The 21,214-nt window shown below is 40.0% G+C and overlaps 3 protein-coding genes across 8 annotated transcripts in view; 2 read left to right on the forward strand and 1 right to left on the reverse strand.

Annotated features, from left to right (window-relative positions):
* Positions 1 to 167, reverse strand: part of cabin1 (calcineurin binding protein 1) — a 54,322-nt gene extending 54,155 nt beyond the window's left edge. For all 4 annotated transcript variants that reach the window (XM_034090826.2, XM_034090825.2, XM_034090824.2 and 1 more), the window contains exon 1: positions 21 to 167. The gene's annotated coding sequence lies outside the window, so the exon portion shown is untranslated. The remainder of the gene's footprint in view (positions 1 to 20) is intronic.
* Positions 168 to 1,386: 1,219 nt separating this feature from the next.
* Positions 1,387 to 3,958, forward strand: neflb (neurofilament light chain b). The gene is made up of 4 exons (XM_034091569.2): positions 1,387 to 2,489; positions 2,674 to 2,798; positions 2,886 to 3,289; positions 3,373 to 3,958. The coding sequence occupies exons 1-4, from the start codon at positions 1,419 to 1,421 to the stop codon at positions 3,576 to 3,578; spliced, it is 1,806 nt and encodes a 601-aa protein (XP_033947460.1). The 5' UTR covers positions 1,387 to 1,418; the 3' UTR covers positions 3,579 to 3,958.
* A 6,924-nt stretch (positions 3,959 to 10,882) lies between these two features.
* Positions 10,883 to 21,214, forward strand: part of dock5 (dedicator of cytokinesis 5) — a 34,244-nt gene continuing 23,912 nt past the window's right edge. For all 3 annotated transcript variants that reach the window (XM_034090554.1, XM_034090555.1, XM_071204396.1), the window contains exons 1-8: positions 10,883 to 11,044; positions 17,736 to 17,819; positions 18,051 to 18,091; positions 18,173 to 18,228; positions 18,502 to 18,598; positions 18,738 to 18,886; positions 19,023 to 19,158; positions 19,270 to 19,427. In XM_034090554.1, the coding sequence (XP_033946445.1) occupies positions 11,002 to 11,044; positions 17,736 to 17,819; positions 18,051 to 18,091; positions 18,173 to 18,228; positions 18,502 to 18,598; positions 18,738 to 18,886; positions 19,023 to 19,158; positions 19,270 to 19,427 (764 nt within the window). In that variant the 5' untranslated portion in view covers positions 10,883 to 11,001. The remainder of the gene's footprint in view (positions 11,045 to 17,735; positions 17,820 to 18,050; positions 18,092 to 18,172; positions 18,229 to 18,501; positions 18,599 to 18,737; positions 18,887 to 19,022; positions 19,159 to 19,269; positions 19,428 to 21,214) is intronic.

Raw genomic sequence — 21,214 nt, forward strand, 5'->3', positions numbered from 1 at the left:
TGCAAAGCTGGGCGTCTTACCGTTCATTCCCGATGTAAAATCATTTGTAACGTTACTTTTATTCCAACAAGGCAGCGTACGGTTAAAAAAACACCGCGGTCATAAATGGAAGTTTGAAACTTCATTTATTCTCCATCCTTTGTTGTTGTTAACGTTACGGGCGTTGGCGTCAGAGCATGACATTTGGTTACCGCCAATTAGTAAAGACGTCCCTGATTGGTCAATACACTGTAGGTGCATTCTTGTGACCAATCATATGTTGGGATATTGGTTGAAGCCACGCCACAGAAATTGTCATTAATCTCAAAATCTATGGTTAATCCTTATAAATGAGTAACTGGAATGGGAAAATGAACAAGGAAGACAATATATTTTACATTAGGCACAACAAGCTAATTAACTTAACATGTTTCACTTGTGCATAACAACTTTACAAATCTGTCAAAAGTGTTGCTTTAAAAACATCTATAGCCATTACACTTATTTCAGCATCAGAATCAGAATACCTCAGAGGATACGTTTACATTGTTACAGCAAAAGTAAAGAGGACAAATATTAATTAAGAGTCATGCATAACATTTTAGAGATAGAAATTACACAAATTACAGTTCACAAAAAGTACCCATCCAGATGGACAACACTAAGTAGGATACAGTAACAGTATTTAAACATAAATACAAATAATTGTAGCATGTGAAATAGTATGATAGCAGCCAGGGAATTTCAGGAAGGATACCAGAAAATAACGTCTTATACATCAATATAGCATACTCAGTGTTATACATTTTTAGCCAGCATTGTAAATTGTGGCAAAAGGCAACCACTAGAGGGCAACATGTTAATATAACACAGTAAAATGTTTTCTCTAAGATTAAAGTGGTATTTTCCTGATCAAAGCATTGGGTTAAGGGTTTGATCTTTAGCTGAATTGCTTTGTTGTCTGTGACATTTAATTGTGATGTAACCCTAAACCTAACCCTTGCATCATAATAATGATTTTATTAATATTATTTTTAACAAAGCATGATGCAAAACAGTGCAAGGCAGCATCATCTTTTAAGAAAGGTAATTGTTCTCCTGTCTTCCATCTGGCTGCATTCAAAAGAGATACATTATGTCTTTGTCAGGATATATGATGGCAAATTATAACAACTTCTGCAGTTTTTATGCGCAACAGCGTACTGTTTTGTCCTCAGTGACCCTGTCTGTTGCAGTCCTGTGTGGCTCCATCCTAACCCCACCCCATCTTTCCCTTGGCTGAGGCTGGATAGCTGGCACCACTATCAATTCCTTCTGTCAGCATGACTGCAAAATAGCTTACATCACAGTCATTACTGGCTCTATAAAAGCCAGTGTATTTCAGATTCACTTCGCAGTCAACCCAGCTTCATTCCTAGAGCGTCCCGTTTTCTGAAGTCATGACTTCCATCGGCTTTGACCCTTACTTCCCTTCTTCTCACAAGAGGAGGGTAGTTGTGCGCAATGCAGGATATGGAGCTGGAGGAGGAATAGGATCTAGGTCTGCCTACTCCAGCCACTCCGCCCCAATGGCTTCCTATGTCTCTTCACGCAGAAGTTATTCGACCCATTCCCGAGCTACTTCCAGATACTCCTCTATGCTTTCAGCTCCAGTGTCTGCAGCTGCCACCGAGCTCCGCCTTGAACAAGCAGCCCAGGTCAGCTCTGAGTTCAAAGTCTTAAGGACCCAGGAGAAGGCTGAACTGCAGGACCTGAATGACCGCTTTGTGAGCTTTATTGAGAGGGTCCATGAACTAGAGCAGCAGAACAAGTTGCTGGAGACTGAACTCCTGATTCTCAGGCAGAGGCAGACTGAGCCATCCAACCTTCGCACCCTGTATGAGCATGAGATTCGCCAGCTCCGTGCTGCTGTGGAAGAGGCCCGCCATGAGAAGCAAGCTGCCCAGGACCACAGGGATGAGATGGAGGACGTGTTTACTAACCTCCAAAAACGCTATGAGGAGGAAGTGCTTGGTAGAGAGGAAACAGAGGGCAGGCTCATGGATGCCAGGAAGGGAGCAGATGAAGGTGCACTGACCCGGGCAGAGCTGGAGAAAAGAGTTGGGACCCTGCTGGATGAGCTTACCTTTCTGAAGCGCCTCTGCGAGAGTGAGATTGCAGAGCTGCAGGCCCAAATACAGCTGAGCGCCGAGGTTTCAGTGGAGATGAAGGTCATCAAGCCTGACCTTTCCGCTTCTCTCCGGGACATCCGAGTCCAATATGAGAAGCTGGCAAACCGCAACCTTCAAACAGCCGAAGAATGGTTCTGTGACAAGGTGAATGTGATGACAGTAGGCACTTCTCGCAACACAGAGAGTGCACGTAATGCCAAAGATGAGGCTGCAGAATATCGTCGCCTCATCAAAGCCAGGGAGCTGGACATTGATGCCTGCCGTGAGATGAATCAAGCTCTGGAAAACCAACTTCAGGACGTGGAGGAGAAACAGAGTGCTGAGATCTCTGCACTGCAGGTTAGTGACCGAAATAAAGTAAAATAAAGGAACAGTGCTTGAATTATCCTTTCTATAGAAAATGTATATTGATTTTAGCAATTGAGGTAAGTCTCACAGAGCGTGCAGTGATACCTGAAAGAAGAACTGATACACATCCTGCCCTAAATGTGCTATTACATGTGACTTTATCTTTTTTCGGCAGGATTCAATAAGTCAAATAGAAGAAGAATTGAGGGCCAACAAGAATGACATGGCTCGATACTTGAAAGACTACCAGGATCTGTTGAACGTGAAGATGGCCTTGGATATTGAGATTGCAGCCTACAGGTAAGGGATGCAAGTTGCTTATATATTGTGCTGTAATTGTGGGATTTGACTTATTTACTTGATGTTATGTGACTCTTATTCTTTTAGGAACCTCCTTGAAGGAGAAGAGAACCGTTTCAATGTTTCGGGCCCAGGGTCCTTCAACGCTTACTCCCAATCCATGTACGCCACTCCTCCATCCTTTCGAAGAACTCAGTTCTCCATGCAGTCCCAGCTAACCTCTGCAGCTCCGTACATGCTGAGCTCCCGCTTCTACTCTAGATCCCTGCCCACAGAAGAGACAATATCCGCAAGCCAAGCACAGCAGGCGGAGGCCAGCCTGCCTCAGGAGGAGGATGAAGAGCAACTGGAAGAGGAAGAGAGGGAGGAAGTAGAGGAAGATCAGGGTGAAGAGAAGGTCCAGGAGGATTCAGAGGGAGAAGAGTTGGTGGAAGACAAGTCTGAAGAAAAGGAGGAGGAAGAGCAGGGAGAGGAAGAAGCAGATGGAGAAGGTAACCGTTTTTAATCTTTTCCATAGTGCATGTATGTAGTAGTAAAGTAATTCTAACTTTTATTCTCACCTCACATTCTTTAGGAAATGAAGAGGGTGATGCAGAGGATGGAGAAAACGAACATGAGGGGGAAGGAGGAGAAGACACCCAGCCTCAAGAAGAGGAGGATGCTGAGCAGAAAGAAGAACAGGGTGATGACGAGGATAAGAAAGAGGAGGAAAAAGCTGAAAAACAAGACGAGGTGGAGGCCGAAGAGAAAAATGGAAAAGCAACTGAGAAAAAAGTTTAAATTGAAATGCTTTACAAAGCCCCTGCTAGCATTGTAGCTGTAGGATGTCTTCTCCGGTGCTGTGAGACACCTCTCTAATCCTGAAATTAGAAGACATCACGTTGGTGAAATTCTCAGTATTAACAACTTGACCAACAGCATGTGTGCAAACGCAAAGAATCGAAACAAAATCAAAGCTAATCAATAATACAGGATGTTTCTGGTCGGGAGAAAAAATGTGGCTTTGAAAAGATTTGTTTGCAAACACCTGTGTGCTTTACTTCACCAATATATGCCTGTACTCTATGTGCAACACCCGGTTTGAAAAGCCTTACTTCAAGTCCTCACTTAGTGCTTTAAATCCATGATGTTCTGCCTTCAATAAAGCCTTGAAGCCTTGTCAACCCAGAGCTGGCCCTTGAGTTTTTATTTGTACCAATAAACAGGAACAGTTGCCATGAACTGTAAGAAGAAATAATAAATAAACACATTAGCTGAAAATGATATTCAATGTCGAAGCTCTGTGACTCACTGCTAATTTTATACAGAATGTTGCTTTCTCACCAGAATGTTAATGGGGGTTAATGGAAAAAGAAAATAGATAGCAGCCAAGGAGCCTTTGGTTATATCCATACATACAGGAAGGGAGGGCTGCAGCAAACTCAGCAGAAGACACCAAGCCACACCTTGACGTTAAAATGCTTGAAACATACTCAAAACAAAACACAGTATAAGGCTTCACTTTTTCAGCACTATCTGCCAACACAGCCTCATTATATTTCTCTGGACTTGGCTAAACACAAGTAGTTTATCAGAAAAGAGTAACAATGGCATTTTCGTCTTTATCTTAAGTCAGCAGGTCGTCTCTGCGCTGATGTGCCCACAGTCTCTGATGGGTGAGCTGACAGCGGTGTTTTTCCTGCTGCCTCAAACTCATCCCCATCACTGTCCATAAATCAGGGCACACTGAAACCTTTATGAGTCAGCTAGTCTGCTGCACCAAAGAGTCTGGCCAAGTGTCAACTCACGCAAGACAGTTAAGAGAGCGAGGGAGAGAGGAAGGAGGGGGGGGGGGGCAATTTCATTATTGGGAGAGAGAGGAATCGAGGGGAGCGAGAGAAAGAAGAGAAGCACATCCCGCTGCCATAAACCTTGACAGAGGACAGATTGTTTTTTTTACCGAACAAAAAGGAGGTGAGGTTTCTTTAGGCATAGGCAGAGACACAATCCTATCACACAAGGTAACCCCAAACACACACTCATCTCTTCTCACGCAAACTGGTGTGAGCATCTTTTGATCAGGCACACATTGAATTATTGCATCAGCTTACAATCATACCTCTTAACTTCTTTTTCAATATGTGAGTTTCTTTGTTTCTGAACGTGTCAAAGCAATGCCCCAAACGGTTTGATCTCCTCTGTAGCTCCATCCTCGTTGTCCTCAGTTTACCCCAGGTAAACTACATTACCCTCCTCTTCGGTTGCTACAGTAAGACCAGGGAGCACTCAATTTAAAGTAGAAATTCTACTTTGCAGCACATTTGGCTCTGCACACTCACACCATCCACCACTCAAACAGATAGCAATATTGTAAATGTTTTCCTATTGATTAAAAATACACTAGTGATGCGCTGCAGGCCAGATTTTAATACACAAACCACCCTGCAGACAGAATGCTAAAGATACAGTAAACCACCAGGATATATCGATACTCTCTCAGGTGCTCATACAGTATCACTTGTGTCGTATAATGCAGCTATTAGAGGCTTGCAAGTGTGTGTTTGTGGTTTGTTGGTGCATGTTAGGTCATGCTGGGACACCGATCCACAGTAAACATAACATATCAAAGCAAAGCTGTATCGTTTTTTTTTTATCACATTTCATCTTTCAGAAATTGAGTTTTGCTCCGTTTCATCTGTCACATTTGGGATGTGAATGGACCGGTATATAAATCTTTTAACTCCCTCTCACTCCAGTGGGCACACACTTTGTCAGAGGGAGGCCCATCACTGAGGCCCACTGAGACCTCCCACACGTACAATGCTTTGATGAAAAACAAAGAGCTGAAGGTGGAGCAGGCATCAGCAGCTCCTTTTAAGAAATATCAGTATTACCCCAAAATACATTGTTTTCGTAAAAACACAAAAGTTTAACTTCAACATTCAGGAGGATTTTAACATATCAGAGGACATATTCTTGATAGTCTGTTTATACTTCACAAAATGTAATCATGTCTAAACCCTAAATATGACACTTACAATTGTTCATTGTCAGGTATTGAAAAACTGACTTTGTACCACTCACCTGCTCCTAGAATTTAACAGCTAAACAAGAAAGGCTGGCTTGGTCCTAGAGTCATGAAACATTGTCTTCATAACGAAAGTGATATCAGCTTTCAGTTACAACACAAGCATATTTTATTTCATGAGGAAATACAAGAAGAATACAATAATTTACTGTTTTGTAATGTCAGAAATGTAATCTGCAAACTAAAGCAGCAACATTTTTCTTTTGCTTTTGAACTATTTAAAGAAACAGCAGATTTGATGCTGAGCTGAAATGCTGCACTGTAGTGACCCCAGATTGATGGAGGCACCTGCAGTAGAAACACATATATTTACATATTTTAATGAGTAAAGGGGGAACAAAACACAGAAGCAATGCCATACACATCTTTGGAAGGATCATACTTTCACCTTGAGAGTCAGCCTGAGTATGTTTTTAACATTTTGGGTGGGTGTGCACACTCCTCTGCTGCTCAGGCCAAGGTCCAGACAGAGAGGGTGGTCATGCTGCAGTCTGCCTTTTTAGTTGTCAGACGGCTTTGTCTTCACAAAGGAAAGAAAGCCTAAGATAAGAGTTGTGGCTCCCTCTGCTGATCTCGGAGTATCGCCTAATTAAAAGGCTCTGTTGAACAAGCCTTCCCTTTGGTCCGGAAGACAGCAGACTGAGACTATTTCATTTAAAAATATGGCTCTCGTGCTCTAAAAATAGATCCCCTCTTCTCTTGGTTTAGACATAGCTTCAGGTGGCCTTATGTGTGCACTACAGGCCTACAAAGGATGCATCACTGAGTCAGATGGAGATGAATGAGGGAGCCTCAAGGCAAGTCCTTTCTCATGCAACACAATCTCGAAATGAGATGTTAATTATACACATAATACATATAAATGTGCTTATCTAAGTTACCTGCAGTAGCCTGATTTTGTGATCACGCTTTAACACTATGTTTCTTGCTGTCATGTTTTTTTTGGTTTTTGCATTTCTGTGCACAAAAACGTCTCGCATCAAAATATATTACAATATTATAATTAATTCATGTAGGTGTCAATATTAGCACATAGAAATATTGACAGCTTCCACCATTACAGTTACAACGTTGATGCACATACAGGATCTGATGCCATGCAGCAAAAGCTAAAGAAACGTTTATTTTATATAACAAACTGTTAAAGGAAAAACATGTGGATATTCCTGAGCCATTAGTCAACTGCAAATCAAATTCTGCTCCAGGATGTTGAGACTAGTGCATTGACCTATCCGCTCAGTTTTGCAGGACCAGGCTGTCACCTGATTCTTCTGCCAGACAGCCAGGTGGATGCCGAGGCCCAATTTTCTTCTGGCGTCATGCGGTTCTGGCAGAAGACCCATAAATCCATTACGCCCTTTGTCTGCTTTTGTCTCAATAATTGAACCACCTTAGTGGGGGGTGCTATGAGAGGTGTTCAGATCCCGACCACTCACTTGTCTCAGGAGCAATGTAGTTCCTTACATTGTAGGAATCTTAGTTCACAGAGTTTGGTGTTGTCCCCGACTGAATAACTCTGGAGTCAAGTCAGGTCAAGATCTATTCAAATGATACATTTAATACATATGCATGCTTGGCGAGCTAATTTTTTTTACATCCCATTACAGTAAAAAGAACACAGGCATGTGCACTGGAGCATGTAACTCACACAAACAAAAATGCTCCAGAGTGTAGGAAGGTGGATGGTGAATAGAAAGCATATTTATTATCATTTCAGCTGTTTGTCATGCTAAATGTTCATTCATTATGTGTCTGTTGGGTGACACACAAGAAAAGCCCTTAGGCGAAGTAAACAGACAGTAGCTTCATCTCTATTTTTATCTACAATAACTACAGCCCACTCTTAACACAACACTTCTTTACTTTCATGCAGAAAGCTATCAGTCTTTATGTTCAGCCTCTGTATACACATGTGAAAGTGTTCATGTTTACCTTGCACATTTGCACAAGATCAAATGACTAGATCAAAGATGCACCTATTCAGCAAGTTTTAATGGAAGGATGTCTGAGATACAATCTGATCTGAATTAGAAGAGAAGGGGAAGTGGGAATCTCCTGTGAAGATTCAGCCTGTCTGGTCCCATTGCTAATGGAGCCTTCAACTCAGGGTGAACTCGAGTTCAACTCTGCTTGTCAAACTGTCACACACATTAATGCGAGGCATGCACGTACTAACACACATCTGAATTTAATGATTTATTCTTAACGATTCTAATGGGGAAAAGTTAAGCAAAGGTAACAAAAGATGTTTTAAATTACATGCCACAACAAAGTGCAACACATTCTTGGGGTTTTACAAGGGAAGGTTTTTTGTATGCAATAGCACACAGCAGTCAGGTGATGGCAATATTGTATTCCTTTTTGCAGATTTGATTGTTTTAAACTTTTAAAATCCCAAAAGCAACTCCTCACATTTGATAATAAGTGTGAGAGAGTTTGCCAAACGAATAAAGAGAATGATTGTTGAAAAGGGCATGAGCTTATTTGAAGCCCCCCTTTCAATAAATGTAAAAGCCCAAACAGCAGGCACCTACAGCTCAAACTGAAATAGGTCACACTATTCATGTGTAAAAGCTCAAGCCATAACCTTGGGAATTCTACAAATGGCTGCAAGATGCATTTTTAGTAGCACATTTTCAGGATGAGCTCGGTGAATATGTTTGAATCCTTAAGCTGTTTAAGGTGTTAAAAACATCACGTAATCCATTATGTGTTACACTATAATTATATGTGGTGAAAGAAGGCAACAATTCAAAAATGTAATTAACTTAAGGCAACGTGTTTTTAAAATGTCTGCATTGATTACAGTTCCGCCAGATAAACGTCCCTCACATTGCTGTATGTTGTTCTTTTTTTAAATAGCTATGATTTATAAATAATGAGATTCAATAACAGGTTTCAGCTGTGTTGTATTGTGGTATTACTAATTTATCACCACAAGATGGGATTTAAAGCTCACTATAGCTGAGGGATAAAAACAAACATGGACATCACCCTGCCGCAGGGAACACACACACACACACACACACACACACACACACACACACACACACACACACACACACACACACACACACACACACACACACACACACACACACACACACACACACACACACACACACACACACACACACACACACACACACACACACACACACACACACACACACACACACACACACACACACACACACACACACACACACACACACATGATGGGGCAAACAAAAGGCTACCAGATCTCAGCCAACAGCTGTAAATTACTTCACTGTGGAGGAAGGTGGGCGTTATTTGTGATACTGGCTGGTTTGAACTGAAATGTAATTGAATTCAGTATAGTCTGACTGATAGACAAGTTTACAATTGGTTTGGTCTTAATTTCATTTGGTTTCTAAACAATTATAGTATGCACAGCAACTTCAACTATAGCTTTTTGTGATTATATGATCATTATTATGTTCCAAGTCTTGTTCATTTATGCTCAATTATTATATGATCATTATTATGTTCCAGGTCTTGTTCATTTATGCTCAATCAGAACACAAACCTGTCTCTATAAGCGAGTAATGTGAGCAGCGGTATGGAGTTTGCGATTCAATCTCATTTTAAATTAAAACAATAACCTGGCGATAACTTATTTATGACACATCAGTGATTTATAACTCTGGTTTTAATTAATTATTCTCCTCTGTAAATTGTCAAATTGTGTGCCAGCCAGTAGCTCTAAAAGTGGAGAGCCGACATCATCAGGAGTCCTTGAAGCAAAACGAGGGACAGACGGGTCAGTCTCATTATAATTTCCCTCAATTCAATTTTTGTTTATTTGAAGATTTATGCGGAATGGCTGCAGAATATCCACTGATTGATGTGCAGTGGCGGATGAAGTACTAAGACATTTTTGAATGCAAAAGTAGCGACAGATGCGAAAGAAACTTAAGTTAGCAAATATTAAATGTCAAGGTGTCAAATATTAAATAAAAACACAATTTTTGACTCAAAACTAAAGTAAAGAAAAAGGATAAGGTACCAATAAAAAGAAGTACTCAAACAATTAGAGCTTAGTGATATGGAGACATTTACAATTCACAATTGCTTTCATCAAATACCTCAAAATCAGTATTGCTAATATTTTTCTAGGGGTGACTATTGGTGCTTTCACTAAAAGTTAACACATATGACATTTGTGTTGAATAATGCTGACATGCAAGCAAATAATACAACAAAATGAACAGTGCAGTGAGTTCAGAAAATGATATTCAATAACTATTATGCAGTTTAAAATACACCATTGAAAAGAAAAGACACCATTGGGACATTACTATGTATAACATGTAGGACCATGCTGTCTAATCTCACAATATAAACTCGATATAATGGCATTAGTAGGCCTAAAATAAGCACTTCAACATTTTAAGTACAGTACTTATAAAGAAAATGCAGTGGTAGACTGTAAATAAGTAGGCTACTTATTTACTTATTTGTAGGTTACTGAAGTATGTGCAATTTCAGGGGTTTTTACTTAACTTGATCATTTTCTTTACTCCACTAAAAATGTTGTAGTTTTATCTACAATTATCTTATGCCTTTAGTTACTAGTGACTTAACAAATTACACATTTAAAAAGAGTTTATCAAATAGTAGGCCTACTCAATAAGATGTTTTGTTACAAATGAAACTAGCCAGCTTTTAACAGCTTTTGAAAGATTGATAGAGAATCAATTGGCTTGATAAACATTGAAGTAATTGTCTCTTTTATTTTCTGGGTGTTTTTTATTTATTATTTAGAATTGGGTCTTTTTACAGCCTCTACAATTGACTTTTTCTTGAGTAACATTTTCAATGCATAACTTTTATTTCTAAAACTGTGGTATTAGTAAGTATATTTAAGTAAAGGATCTGTGTACCACAGAATACATGTACTTACATTCCACCGCGGTGTATTGTTGTTGTGGGGGTAGTTTTGAGAGCTCCATGGTTCACGCCTCCCCTCCTCTCGGACTCTCCCCTCCCCGTTTACAAGTCATGATGGCGGAACTGTAGAGCTCAGGACGAGCAGGAGTGCACCGCCCGTCCGCGTTTGGCAAATGTATATAGTTATTTATTTATTCAGACAACTTCACATCCTCCCCCGACATGACCCGTTGGATTCCTACTAAAAAAGAGAAGTACGGAGTCGGTAAGTTTACAAAAGCAGCGTCGCGTGTTTTGTGAGTTACAAGCCCACCGAGTGAACTCCCAACTAAACTTCACGGGAAAGGGGAGTCTGAAGTTGGGAAACACACATAGGGTTTTGTTGTTATTGGTGGTACATGGTGCGGAGCGACATCGTAGCCCGGAGGGGTTTTGGGTACTTTTTATTACATAGTTTGTGAGTTGCCCTACTTGTTGTCCTGGCGAGTCAAGGTATTTGGTTGTAGTAAGAAATTACCAAGTGTCCATAATAGGTGGTGAGGAAAAATGGAAAAGAGCCAAGAGTTCAATGAGCATACCAGTCATTCTTGTACCTAACTTCGCTGAGCTGACTTGTGGAAGTTGCTGTGAACTTGAATAAATTCTCATTTAGCTGTTAAGTCCCTAGAAGCCCCCTGAAGGACTCCTGGAGGGTCCCACATGGGAGCCACTGCTGTGACTGTATGCATGTCAGATAACAGGAGAGAATTTGTATAGACATTAGGGTTGCCAGTGTACCTTAACACTTTGGGAAGTGTTGGAACGTATCTAAGTACCATGAGCCTATTTTGACATTATTGTTCTTTACTTGAGTATTTCCATGTTATGCTTCTTTAAACTTGTACCCCATGACATTTCCGAGGCGAAATATATCTCTCATAGTTTACACCCATAAACGCATGTTATGCTTATGATACTGTAGGCCTACTACTTATCAACCCAGTATCTAAAAGTATCTACATATTGACAAACTACAACATTAAAATGCTCCTATGTGTATTTGTTGGTGATTCCACAATCCTCTTAATATAATATATAATTATAAGATAATGTGGTGAAAATAGCCTTTCTGCTTACTTTGTACGCTTCAAGTAGGCTACACTTAGCGGATAATACTTCTGTTATTCTACTTTAGTACCTTTGTGAATTCAGATTAACTCAAAAATCTAAGTAGTTTTCTACCCAAGCTTATAGGGCACAACTGTGATTTTTCTTTTGATGCTATTAAAACACTTTTTGTGTTCCTTTCAACTTTTAAAATGTTTTTTTAGTGGCTTGCAATAAGGTGTGGCACTGTCACATTTATAAATGTGTGTTTGTGGGCTAACTGTGCATGCACGTTCATGCTATCAGGTAGACCTCCACGCCCTCAGGGCAAATGAGCACAACTTGTAACCTTCATGTGAAATTCCTTCCAGGTTTACTGTAATGACTTTATTGTCAGTACAGGTTGGCCGGTCATTGGTTACCGTACTGACTCACCGCTAAATCTGTGCTACAGACAGTGTTTCCTATTGGGAAGCAGATGTGTTACGCAAGAGGAGCAACCGTGTGTGAATACCTAGTCCTAATGGGATATGTGTGAACCAGAGCCTATTGGGAATATCTTGCTTTAGCCTGGATTCTGTTACCGACTTTATCTTTAAAGGATGTGTTGTGTCCTCTGTTGCTGTTGTGACTAAAATGATTATAACATACTTTTTTAGCAGGTGATTTTGTGTGTAAATCCTTTCAGTAATGTCTTAAAAAGTGTTGCTCTGCTTGATTGTGTAGATGGTGCCATTCTCCTGCCAACCGCCCCAGAAACGGGGCAGGTGTCACCAGAACTGTACTTAATCCTTAAAATGTTATCGGACCCTGCACAAGGTCCTAGTTTTTTAATCCGATTGCAACCCAGGCTTTGCCCAGATCCAGTCAACTACATTTTCAGTAGAAAAATGTGTTGCCAGGTTTCTGATAATAGCAATTATATCATACTAGCTAAAAGGGAAATGTGGATAATGTGGGGCTTAAGATATCACAAGCTAATTTGTGTCACCATCACAAGAGGAGAGCTTTCCCTTTTTATATATCCTGAAGAGAAGCGCTGCACTAGAGACTCAAATAAATCATTGAAATCAGAAGGTAGGGAACATTTTAGTTAAATATACTGCATGTCTATTTTCACAATATTTATCCACAATGAAATCAAAAGGCTTTATAAGATTTCAAGGCAAGGTCTCCTTAATGGGTGGTCATGTTATTGCTTGATTTTGAACCAAACCCATATGAAGTTGGCCATTTGTATTGACAGTGTGTATTAAAAACATTATACATTTTTGACCAACTAATGGCCTTGCCAGATAACAGTTATTCAGGAAGTTAAAGGGGAACTAATTTTGCACAACAAAGTATGTTAACAGGTGTTGCTTAACACTGATGTGGTATTCTGTATGCTGTATGAGTTGCATTAGGTTGAATGGTGGGTAATGTAGGCAACAGGTTTCAACAAGGAAGAAGCATCTGTAGAATTAAAAAGGTGACATCTCTGACATTGTTATCCTTTTCGTTTTTAAAGATCCCATATTGTAAAATGTTTTGATATTAATGTATTTTATACATACAGGTCTAGGTGCTTTAATCAATAATGTGAAATTAGCTAAGTGCTGAATCCTCAGAGTAACACACAAAGCTTGTATTCAGGAACTGTTTTTAAACGTTTGCAAGAGACGCTGAGACAGGGAAGACCTGGAGAAAGCTCATGAAAGCAGGCTAACATTTTCTACAACCCCAAAATACAGATATGTATTTAATAACTGTATTAATAAATGTATACTAACTGTGTGAACTCAGATATAAGGCAGGCATAGATGAATGTAAACTGCCTTGTAGTTTCTGCACAATAAAACTCAAACAAACAAAGTTAGGTAACAATAAGCATTCATCAAGGCTGACTTATTCTTGCCCTCACTGTGGGCGTATGAAAAAGATTTTCAAGTGCTCATCCAAAACTTCCACTTTGTAGTTTTATGCAATAAACAACAATACATATGTGTCCTTAATTGGATGAGGACTTAAAAATGGTTTGCTCTGCCGGTATGTCTTCTGCTTTGTGGGCGTCTGTCTGTGTCTTATTAGCAAAGCAAATCTAAAGCTGTTGACGGCGCCATAGGTCTGATACCAGCCGTTAAGATAAGTGTTGTTCTCAGTTTTGATGGACTAACCAGTTATTGGATGGTCAGTCATGACTTTACAAACTCGGACATAAGTTTGGAGAAGTTTCTAATGAACCTGTAGAAAGACCATGTCGTTTCTTTCTCCTTCAGAAAAGGCAATTGTAATTTTCTTTGTAGCAGATTTTTTACCAGAATAAAAAAAAAAATGAGCCCATAAGTGATCTAATTCCTCTTTTGCACTATTAGATTTGAAGTTGAAAATTAACTTTCTGATTTATGGATAACCTACAAGGACTTATTAGCTGGAGCTACAGATTGTCTCCGAGTGTTAGACTCTACAGTAGATCGAAGGCAAGGCCATTATTTTTGAAAGGTTTCTCCTGAGGAGAAATGGCTCAAAGATAAACTTTAATAGACTTGCTTTTACCTAATTAATTTTTGGAATCATACTGTACCTCTCGCTTCTTCCAAAGCATTTGAAATATGTATGTTTGAATTCAGGTTTAAAGATATGATACATCACATAATAGTAGCTACCTAAAATACCTTTTCAAGTTTATTAGAATACCATTCTATTCTAATTCCACTTTCATTTATTTTAAGCAATTAGTCGTAGTGATTGGGTTTTTAAAAAACTAATCGCAAAATATAAGTAATAAGTAATCTTTCATGAAGAAATGTTTTCTCATAAAATTCATCCTTATTTTATATATATTTATTTTCCAATATGGACACTTGCTTTTTTCTGTTTTATACCACAACAAATTGAGAATCTGATTGATCTATAATGAAAATAAAATGTTGTATGTTGCAGCCCTATAACATAATACCATTTTAATAGTTTGGTACAATGTTTGCTTACAACTCTACTGTGAAAGTACATATGATGGTTGTTATTATTGTGGAATCAGAGTCTGTTTGTTTAGCATGGCAACATTTATGTCTGCCCCATTTCTGGCTTTATCGTTTCATTTCTTTCATGTATTTGATGGAGCGATTTTCATGCTGAGGATCTGTGTGAACTCAGTGGAGCAGTAATGTCTGTATGTTCAAGGATGGGTTGCTAGGCTCATCTATCTTGCGTCATATTGTTTGCATGTGTGTTATCACGGCCATAACTCGGAGTACTTGTTTATGTTTTCCTTCACACCCAGTCAGTGAAGAGAACAATGGATTCTTATTGAAACGTGTTGGCTGTGATGGGCTGCCAGCTGCGGCTCAAACTGTTCAGCCGTAGTGTTCTTTAATTGTTGGCTAATCCACTTCCTTAATAAATCATTAAGATTGAATCAGCCTCGCTTTGATTTAACATTAGTATGCTTCTAAACTTGAACCTACTCAGATTACGGCTTTATTGGAATTTACTACAATGGCTTCAGGCTCAGTGTTTTAAGTTCAAGAGGATGATAGTGGGTCTGAGAGCAGATGAGTTTTGCTGCCAGTGTTCAGACTGTTGCCTTTAGTGCAGACAGTGTGGCATCACAACACGCTCAGCCGCTTGCCTGCCAATGGCATTTTACCCACTGTTGCCAGGCCCGGATAGTCAAGATGGTGAATGGACCATTGTGACTCCTGGCATCACCAGAGGCAGATGTCATTTCTTCAGTGCTCGTTTTATTCAATATTGTTCTGGCTGCACAAATATTTCCTCTGTGACAACAAATCCTTTTTTCAAAGAGAATTCACAGCGTTCCAGTTATTTCTTTTTAAATACAAATAACCATTGTAGTTGAAAATATAGGTTTGCAAGCTACAAATTATTTTACATTGGAAAAAGTAAAAAAACAGCAATGTTACCCTAATGAGAGAACTAGCTGGGTTAACCAAAGCAAAGTCAAAGTAGTTCAAATATCTTAGTTTGAAGCGGTTAACATTGACAATATACATGAATGATTAACAAAATATAATATAAAAGTCACATGCGAAAAAAAAGGCCTCAAGTGAGTTAATTGAGTTATATTTATTGGATTCATAAAGCAAAAAAAAGCACTATAGACATTTTTTACTTTTTATACCATTTGACAGATTTGAGCTGTGGTCAAAAAATGTGCCTATGTTCGTACTCATCAGTTTTGAAACATCTGACATGTACAATCTTGGGCATATATGTTTACTTGTCATAGCAGCATCTCTTATTGATTCAGTACAAGAGCGGTTTCTCAATGCTCTTACCCAACAGTGGGGGCTGCCCAACAAATGCATTGAAATAAAAAGGGGTGAGGATGGTAAAAAAGGCAAATGTAAAAAATCTTTCCTTTGCTTTAACGGCCAAAACTTGTATGCAGATTGTGTAAAAGAAACTACACAAAATGGCAAAACAAGTTTATTTTAACTACCTTAATCACTTTAGAAATATGCAAATAGTGAAACTACCAGCAAGTGATAGAAAAATATAATTTATTTTCATGTTAATTCAAAATAAATGATATAGTATGATACGTTGTTTGCTCTAAAGACTTGAACTTGATGTTCACAATATAACACATACATAAACGGGGATGTTAGGCAATGTACGTGTTTGTGGGAAAAAGAAGGTAAGAAAGGCGTCAGAGGTAATTGTTTCTGACCGGTTCTAAGTTTCAGTATTTGTGAGGGATCTCTGACTATGGCATCATTCAATTGAACCTGTGCTGGTGATATCCTTACATCAGTACAGCAGACATGGGTTTAACCTTACGTTTAAAATAGGTTGTCTATACTGACGCAGTCTTAACCTGATTCCATGTGGAGATTCTGTCTGGGCAAATGTGCGTTTTGGAAAGCTATAAAAATAAATCTTTAAGGAGGATGTCATGGAGAGAGAAGGGTACAACCGCCTTCAGTATTTTGTCAAGTTTTGGTATTCAGACTAAGTTGTGATAAGGCAAGCCAGTTGAAGCGTGCTGGGAAATCTAGCCTGGAGCAACAAACATTATCACCATGCAAGTCAGGACATAGCTCTCTGCTTATTGTTCCTCTATCACTATGAGATTGGCTGCTCACTATTGCGGCTCCCTCAAGTCTTGAAAAATACCTTTGCTACAGTATTGTTTGCCAAGGTTTTTCTTTTGCAACTTCTCGTTGGTTAAGTGTGTGTCTGTGTGCGCAGAGACGTATTCTGGTGTGATCCCTCCCCTCCCATCCGTGTCCTGGTACGAGAGTTTAAGGAGTCGCCACCAGGAAATGTTAATAAACTGAGTAAAGAGAAGGGCAGGGCTGGCAGGTGAGCCAGTTCGCAGAAGCATGACCTGCAGAGTGTAACTATTGACCAAAGGCTAGCGTGATATCCGAAATAAAGAGGATGTAATGCCATCGCCCTTTTTAGCTGCCCTCCTTGTCTTTCTCTCTCTGAAGCTACCTGCTCCGGCACAGTCCACTGGAACGTTAAACACTGCCTCAGGGCATCTGTTTCAATTAAGAATCGTCAAAAGACTTTAAAGGTTTGAGTCATGCAGGCCAGCTGCACAAGCATACAGCCTGCTGTTACAAAGAGCAGTAAGATGAGGAATAAATCAAAGATCAAGATCCTCTCTGCATGCAATTCTACGACAAGAATTGCCTATTTTCTTGGAAGAAACTGCAATCCTCTGATCCAGAACTTTATTTAAGAACATGCCTTTCCCTGAGTGATTGAAAGGGGATTTGGGCTTTTTCTTAATCCACTGGACCTGGAGCGGGAACAAAACTTATCAAACTGTCGGCTTAAAACTTTTCTTTGTTAACAGTATGTATTGAATGTTGTGTGTGTTTCCAATAATGAGACGGCCCTTTTTTGTCCTTCAGCAATCTACAACTATGAGGCGAGTGGTGAGCTGGAGCTGTGTCTGCAGGTGGGGGACACGGTGCACATACTTGAGAAATTGGAAGGTGAGCGATCCTCAACGCACAACAAGCCCTGACACATCCCTCTTTTCCTTCACCGAAGCAAGCTGACACAGGAACTTAGATGAAATGTTGTCAAACCATCGCTCGATATGCTATGCATAATAATGCAAATTAGACTACTACATCGTCCTCCAGACAGGGTGGACTGTCATCACTTGTCCACAGCCTATCCCTCTCTGTAACATGTTTCTCTGTTAATTCATATTTCCTCAGGCTGGTATAGGGGTTACACACTACGCAAGAAATCGCATAAGGTAAATGAGTCATTAGCACTCTATTATCATCTAACTAATGCTGTGATGTATATTTACTGATTTACCTCATTGCTTCCTCAGGGCATTTTCCCAGCTTCCTACATCCACTTAAAGGAGGCTACGGTTGAGGGAACAGGGTGAGAGCACATATCAGTAAACATATCAGCGTGATGATAATCCACTTTGACTTTGGTTTGCCATCCTGCCTTGTCATTAACATATAATAGCAGTGCACTTGTAATTACAATAAGTAAGGATTCACTAATGCTTTTCTTGGCTGTGGTGGGGAAACCATCCCACTATTTATCATGTAAAGAAATGCACTTGAGTCTGTCCAAATGATGTGACATGATCTGTGACTGATGAGCCACTTTTCCAATATCTTATTATTCTCTCCTTGTGGCTGGTAGCCAGCAGGAAATAATTACTCCAGCCGATTTGCCCCTGGTGCAGGAGCTCGGGGCTACTCTGAGAGAATGGGCACAGATATGGCACAAGCTCTACGTGGTGAGTGTAAATCAATGTCTCTGTTTCTACTACACACACACAAGTGTCTCCGACTAGGATTCACACTACTGTGAGACATTTTATTTCACACCTCTGGAGAATGTTTTGTTATTGGTGTGTGTACATCTTTATTTGACAGGCGAACAAGACAAAACCATTCAGGAGTGTTACGCAGATGGCGTACAGCCTCATCGAATATCGATCTCAGATAGTGTCAGGAACGCTGCCTAAGGATGACCTTGTGGAGCTCAGAAAGAAAGTCACAGCTAAGATTGATTACGGAAACCGGTATGAGTCCTGCTGCCTTATTGTACTGCAACAAATTGCCTTGCAGCATAAACACCATTGTAATGTTTTATTAGCCTGAGCCATGGCTCTAAGATTGTCGATTTCAATTTAAGTGTTTGATCCTCTGTGCTTTAAGGATTCTGGGGTTGGACCTGGTGGTGCGAGATGAAGCAGGAAACACTCTGGATCCGGACTGGACCAGCACGGTCAGTCTGTTCCGGGCACACGAAACCGCCTCCCGCAGTGTGGATGACAGGATACAAGAAGAGAAGGCATGATTTTGATTTGTTCACACTTTCAGACACTTTTTCTTCCCATAGTAGCTGTCAATTTTTAAATAATATCTGTGTCCATGCACTGCCTGGGCGTCTGTTTTTCTGCAGACGCGGTTACAAAACCTGGAGATGAGGCGTCAGACCCTTTTCAGTACTGTGCACACCTACAGTCTACTCATGAACCTGAAGAACTTTGTATGCAACATTGGAGAGGATGCTGAGCTGCTAATGTCTCTGTACGACCCCGACCAGTCTGAATTCATCAGGTTAGCTCCACACTTTAATTTACAACTAATTTCAGTATTAAGCTTGATTTGTCAATTTTAGTTCATTGAATTGATATTTGACATAGTAAAGAAATACAGTATGTTTCAAGAATGATGCAAACAAAAATAAATATGATTTTAGTCTAAAATGTATCTTAAAGGGGACCTATCATGCAAAATGCACTTTTGTACGTCTTTTATACATGAATATGTGTCCCCGGTGTGTCAGGGAACTCACCAAGTGTCAGAAAACAAAAACCTCTCTCTTTTCCTCCATACACAAATCTCTAAAAACGGGGCTGCAACGGATCTGATCCAGATTTGAAATATCTCTGACGTCAGAAACGATGAGCTCCGCCTATATGGGCAACTCTCCACTTATCAGGAAGAGACAGCCACGGCCATTGCCGTTCGAAAGCGCTGGAGACGCTGTAGTACATATGCCAGGCCTCTAGGTGGCGCTGTAGTCTGTCACAAAAGCAGCGAAGAAGGCTTCTCACAGATTCAGCTCTTGCAAAAACAGGGCTAAAAAAGAGCAAATAGAGCGAAATGAGGCATGGCTAAAATGCATGATCTGTTTGGTATTTTGAAAAAAAACTTTGCAGACATGTTTTATATAGTTATGGCTCTACAATATATTATTCAAATATAGCATGATAGGTCCACTTTAACGTGACACTATTTTATTTAATGTTAATAATACATTTTATTTGGAGGAACCTTTCCATACACCTCAGGATACCTTACAATGCATAAAATACATACTCAAGTAAATACAGCAAAATATAAAATACAGACAGGGCAGACACAAAAAGAGACATTTGAAATCAGGCATGTATCGTGGAAAGGGAGTAGCATTGATAACAAGCCGGATGACTAAAGTGAGAAGGCCAATTTGAAGAGGTGAGTTTTAAGGAGGGATTTGTATGGGTGTCAGACTGTTGGATGTGAAGTGGGAAGACTTCAAGAGCTTGGGCGCAGTGCAGCTAAAAGACCAAGCAACCACGGTAGTGAGGTGTGAATCAGGGGATGGTAGATAGACTAGCTGAGGTTAAGCGGTGGAAACGAGAGGGGGTGTACTCCTGAAGGAGATCTGTGAGAGAGGTAGGGGCCAGGGGGTGGAGGGCTTTGTAGGTGAGTAGGAGATGTGATGTATCTAACAAGTTGGACACATCATTAAATCATCAATACTGAAGAAAAATAGTGCTTCTGCTTTGATGTTTATTGTGGTAAAAGTAACCAAGTGAAGAAAATACATATAATTAGTTATGCTAAGCTTGTGTGAAATAACAACAATGGCTTGAGGTTGTGTATTATTGTCATATAACTCTGCAAAGCTCTGATGAGAAATGAGAGCTCTAGGCTGGAAGCGACTAGTTTCAGGGGCCATGAAACTGCTGCTTCTTCAACATGCCGGTGAAGAAAAATAACTATTCTAAGCTTGTCAAAAATAGTGGCAGCATTAATAATGGAGATTATAAAAATAAAAGCTAGAAACACTCCTCGGCTGCTCGGGATGTTTCTGCCGACGACTCTGACCTCTGCTCCTCCGGACAGAGCGAGGGGACAACATTAGACCTTTATTACAGCAGACATTTTGACTCATTGCAGGAAAATCGCAGGTGTAACTAAACACATTAATAATGGATGTGTTCCCTCCGTAGTAATGCCCTCAAGCAATGCATTTCTGCCTTTACCATTTGCCTCAGAATGCCTGCTATGAGAAATGTCTATGTGGTTCAATAGAGTCTCACATTGTTGCTATTCCAAATATGCAATCATCTCTT

The sequence above is a fragment of the Pseudochaenichthys georgianus genome, chromosome 9 (assembly GCF_902827115.2).
Source record: "Pseudochaenichthys georgianus chromosome 9, fPseGeo1.2, whole genome shotgun sequence".
Lineage (NCBI taxonomy): Eukaryota > Metazoa > Chordata > Actinopteri > Perciformes > Channichthyidae > Pseudochaenichthys > Pseudochaenichthys georgianus.

What these genes read in the sequence shown, in the direction of transcription:
- neflb (XM_034091569.2), top strand. Translation starts at nt 1,419, where the DNA reads ATGACTTCCATCGGCTTTGACCCTTACTTCCCTTCTTCTCACAAGAGG. An exon ending in CTGAGATCTCTGCACTGCAG is followed by an intron (nt 2,490 to 2,673) that starts GTTAGTGACCGA and finishes TTTTTTCGGCAG; the next exon opens with GATTCAATAAGTCAAATAGA. An exon ending in ATTGAGATTGCAGCCTACAG is followed by an intron (nt 2,799 to 2,885) that starts GTAAGGGATGCA and finishes TTATTCTTTTAG; the next exon opens with GAACCTCCTTGAAGGAGAAG.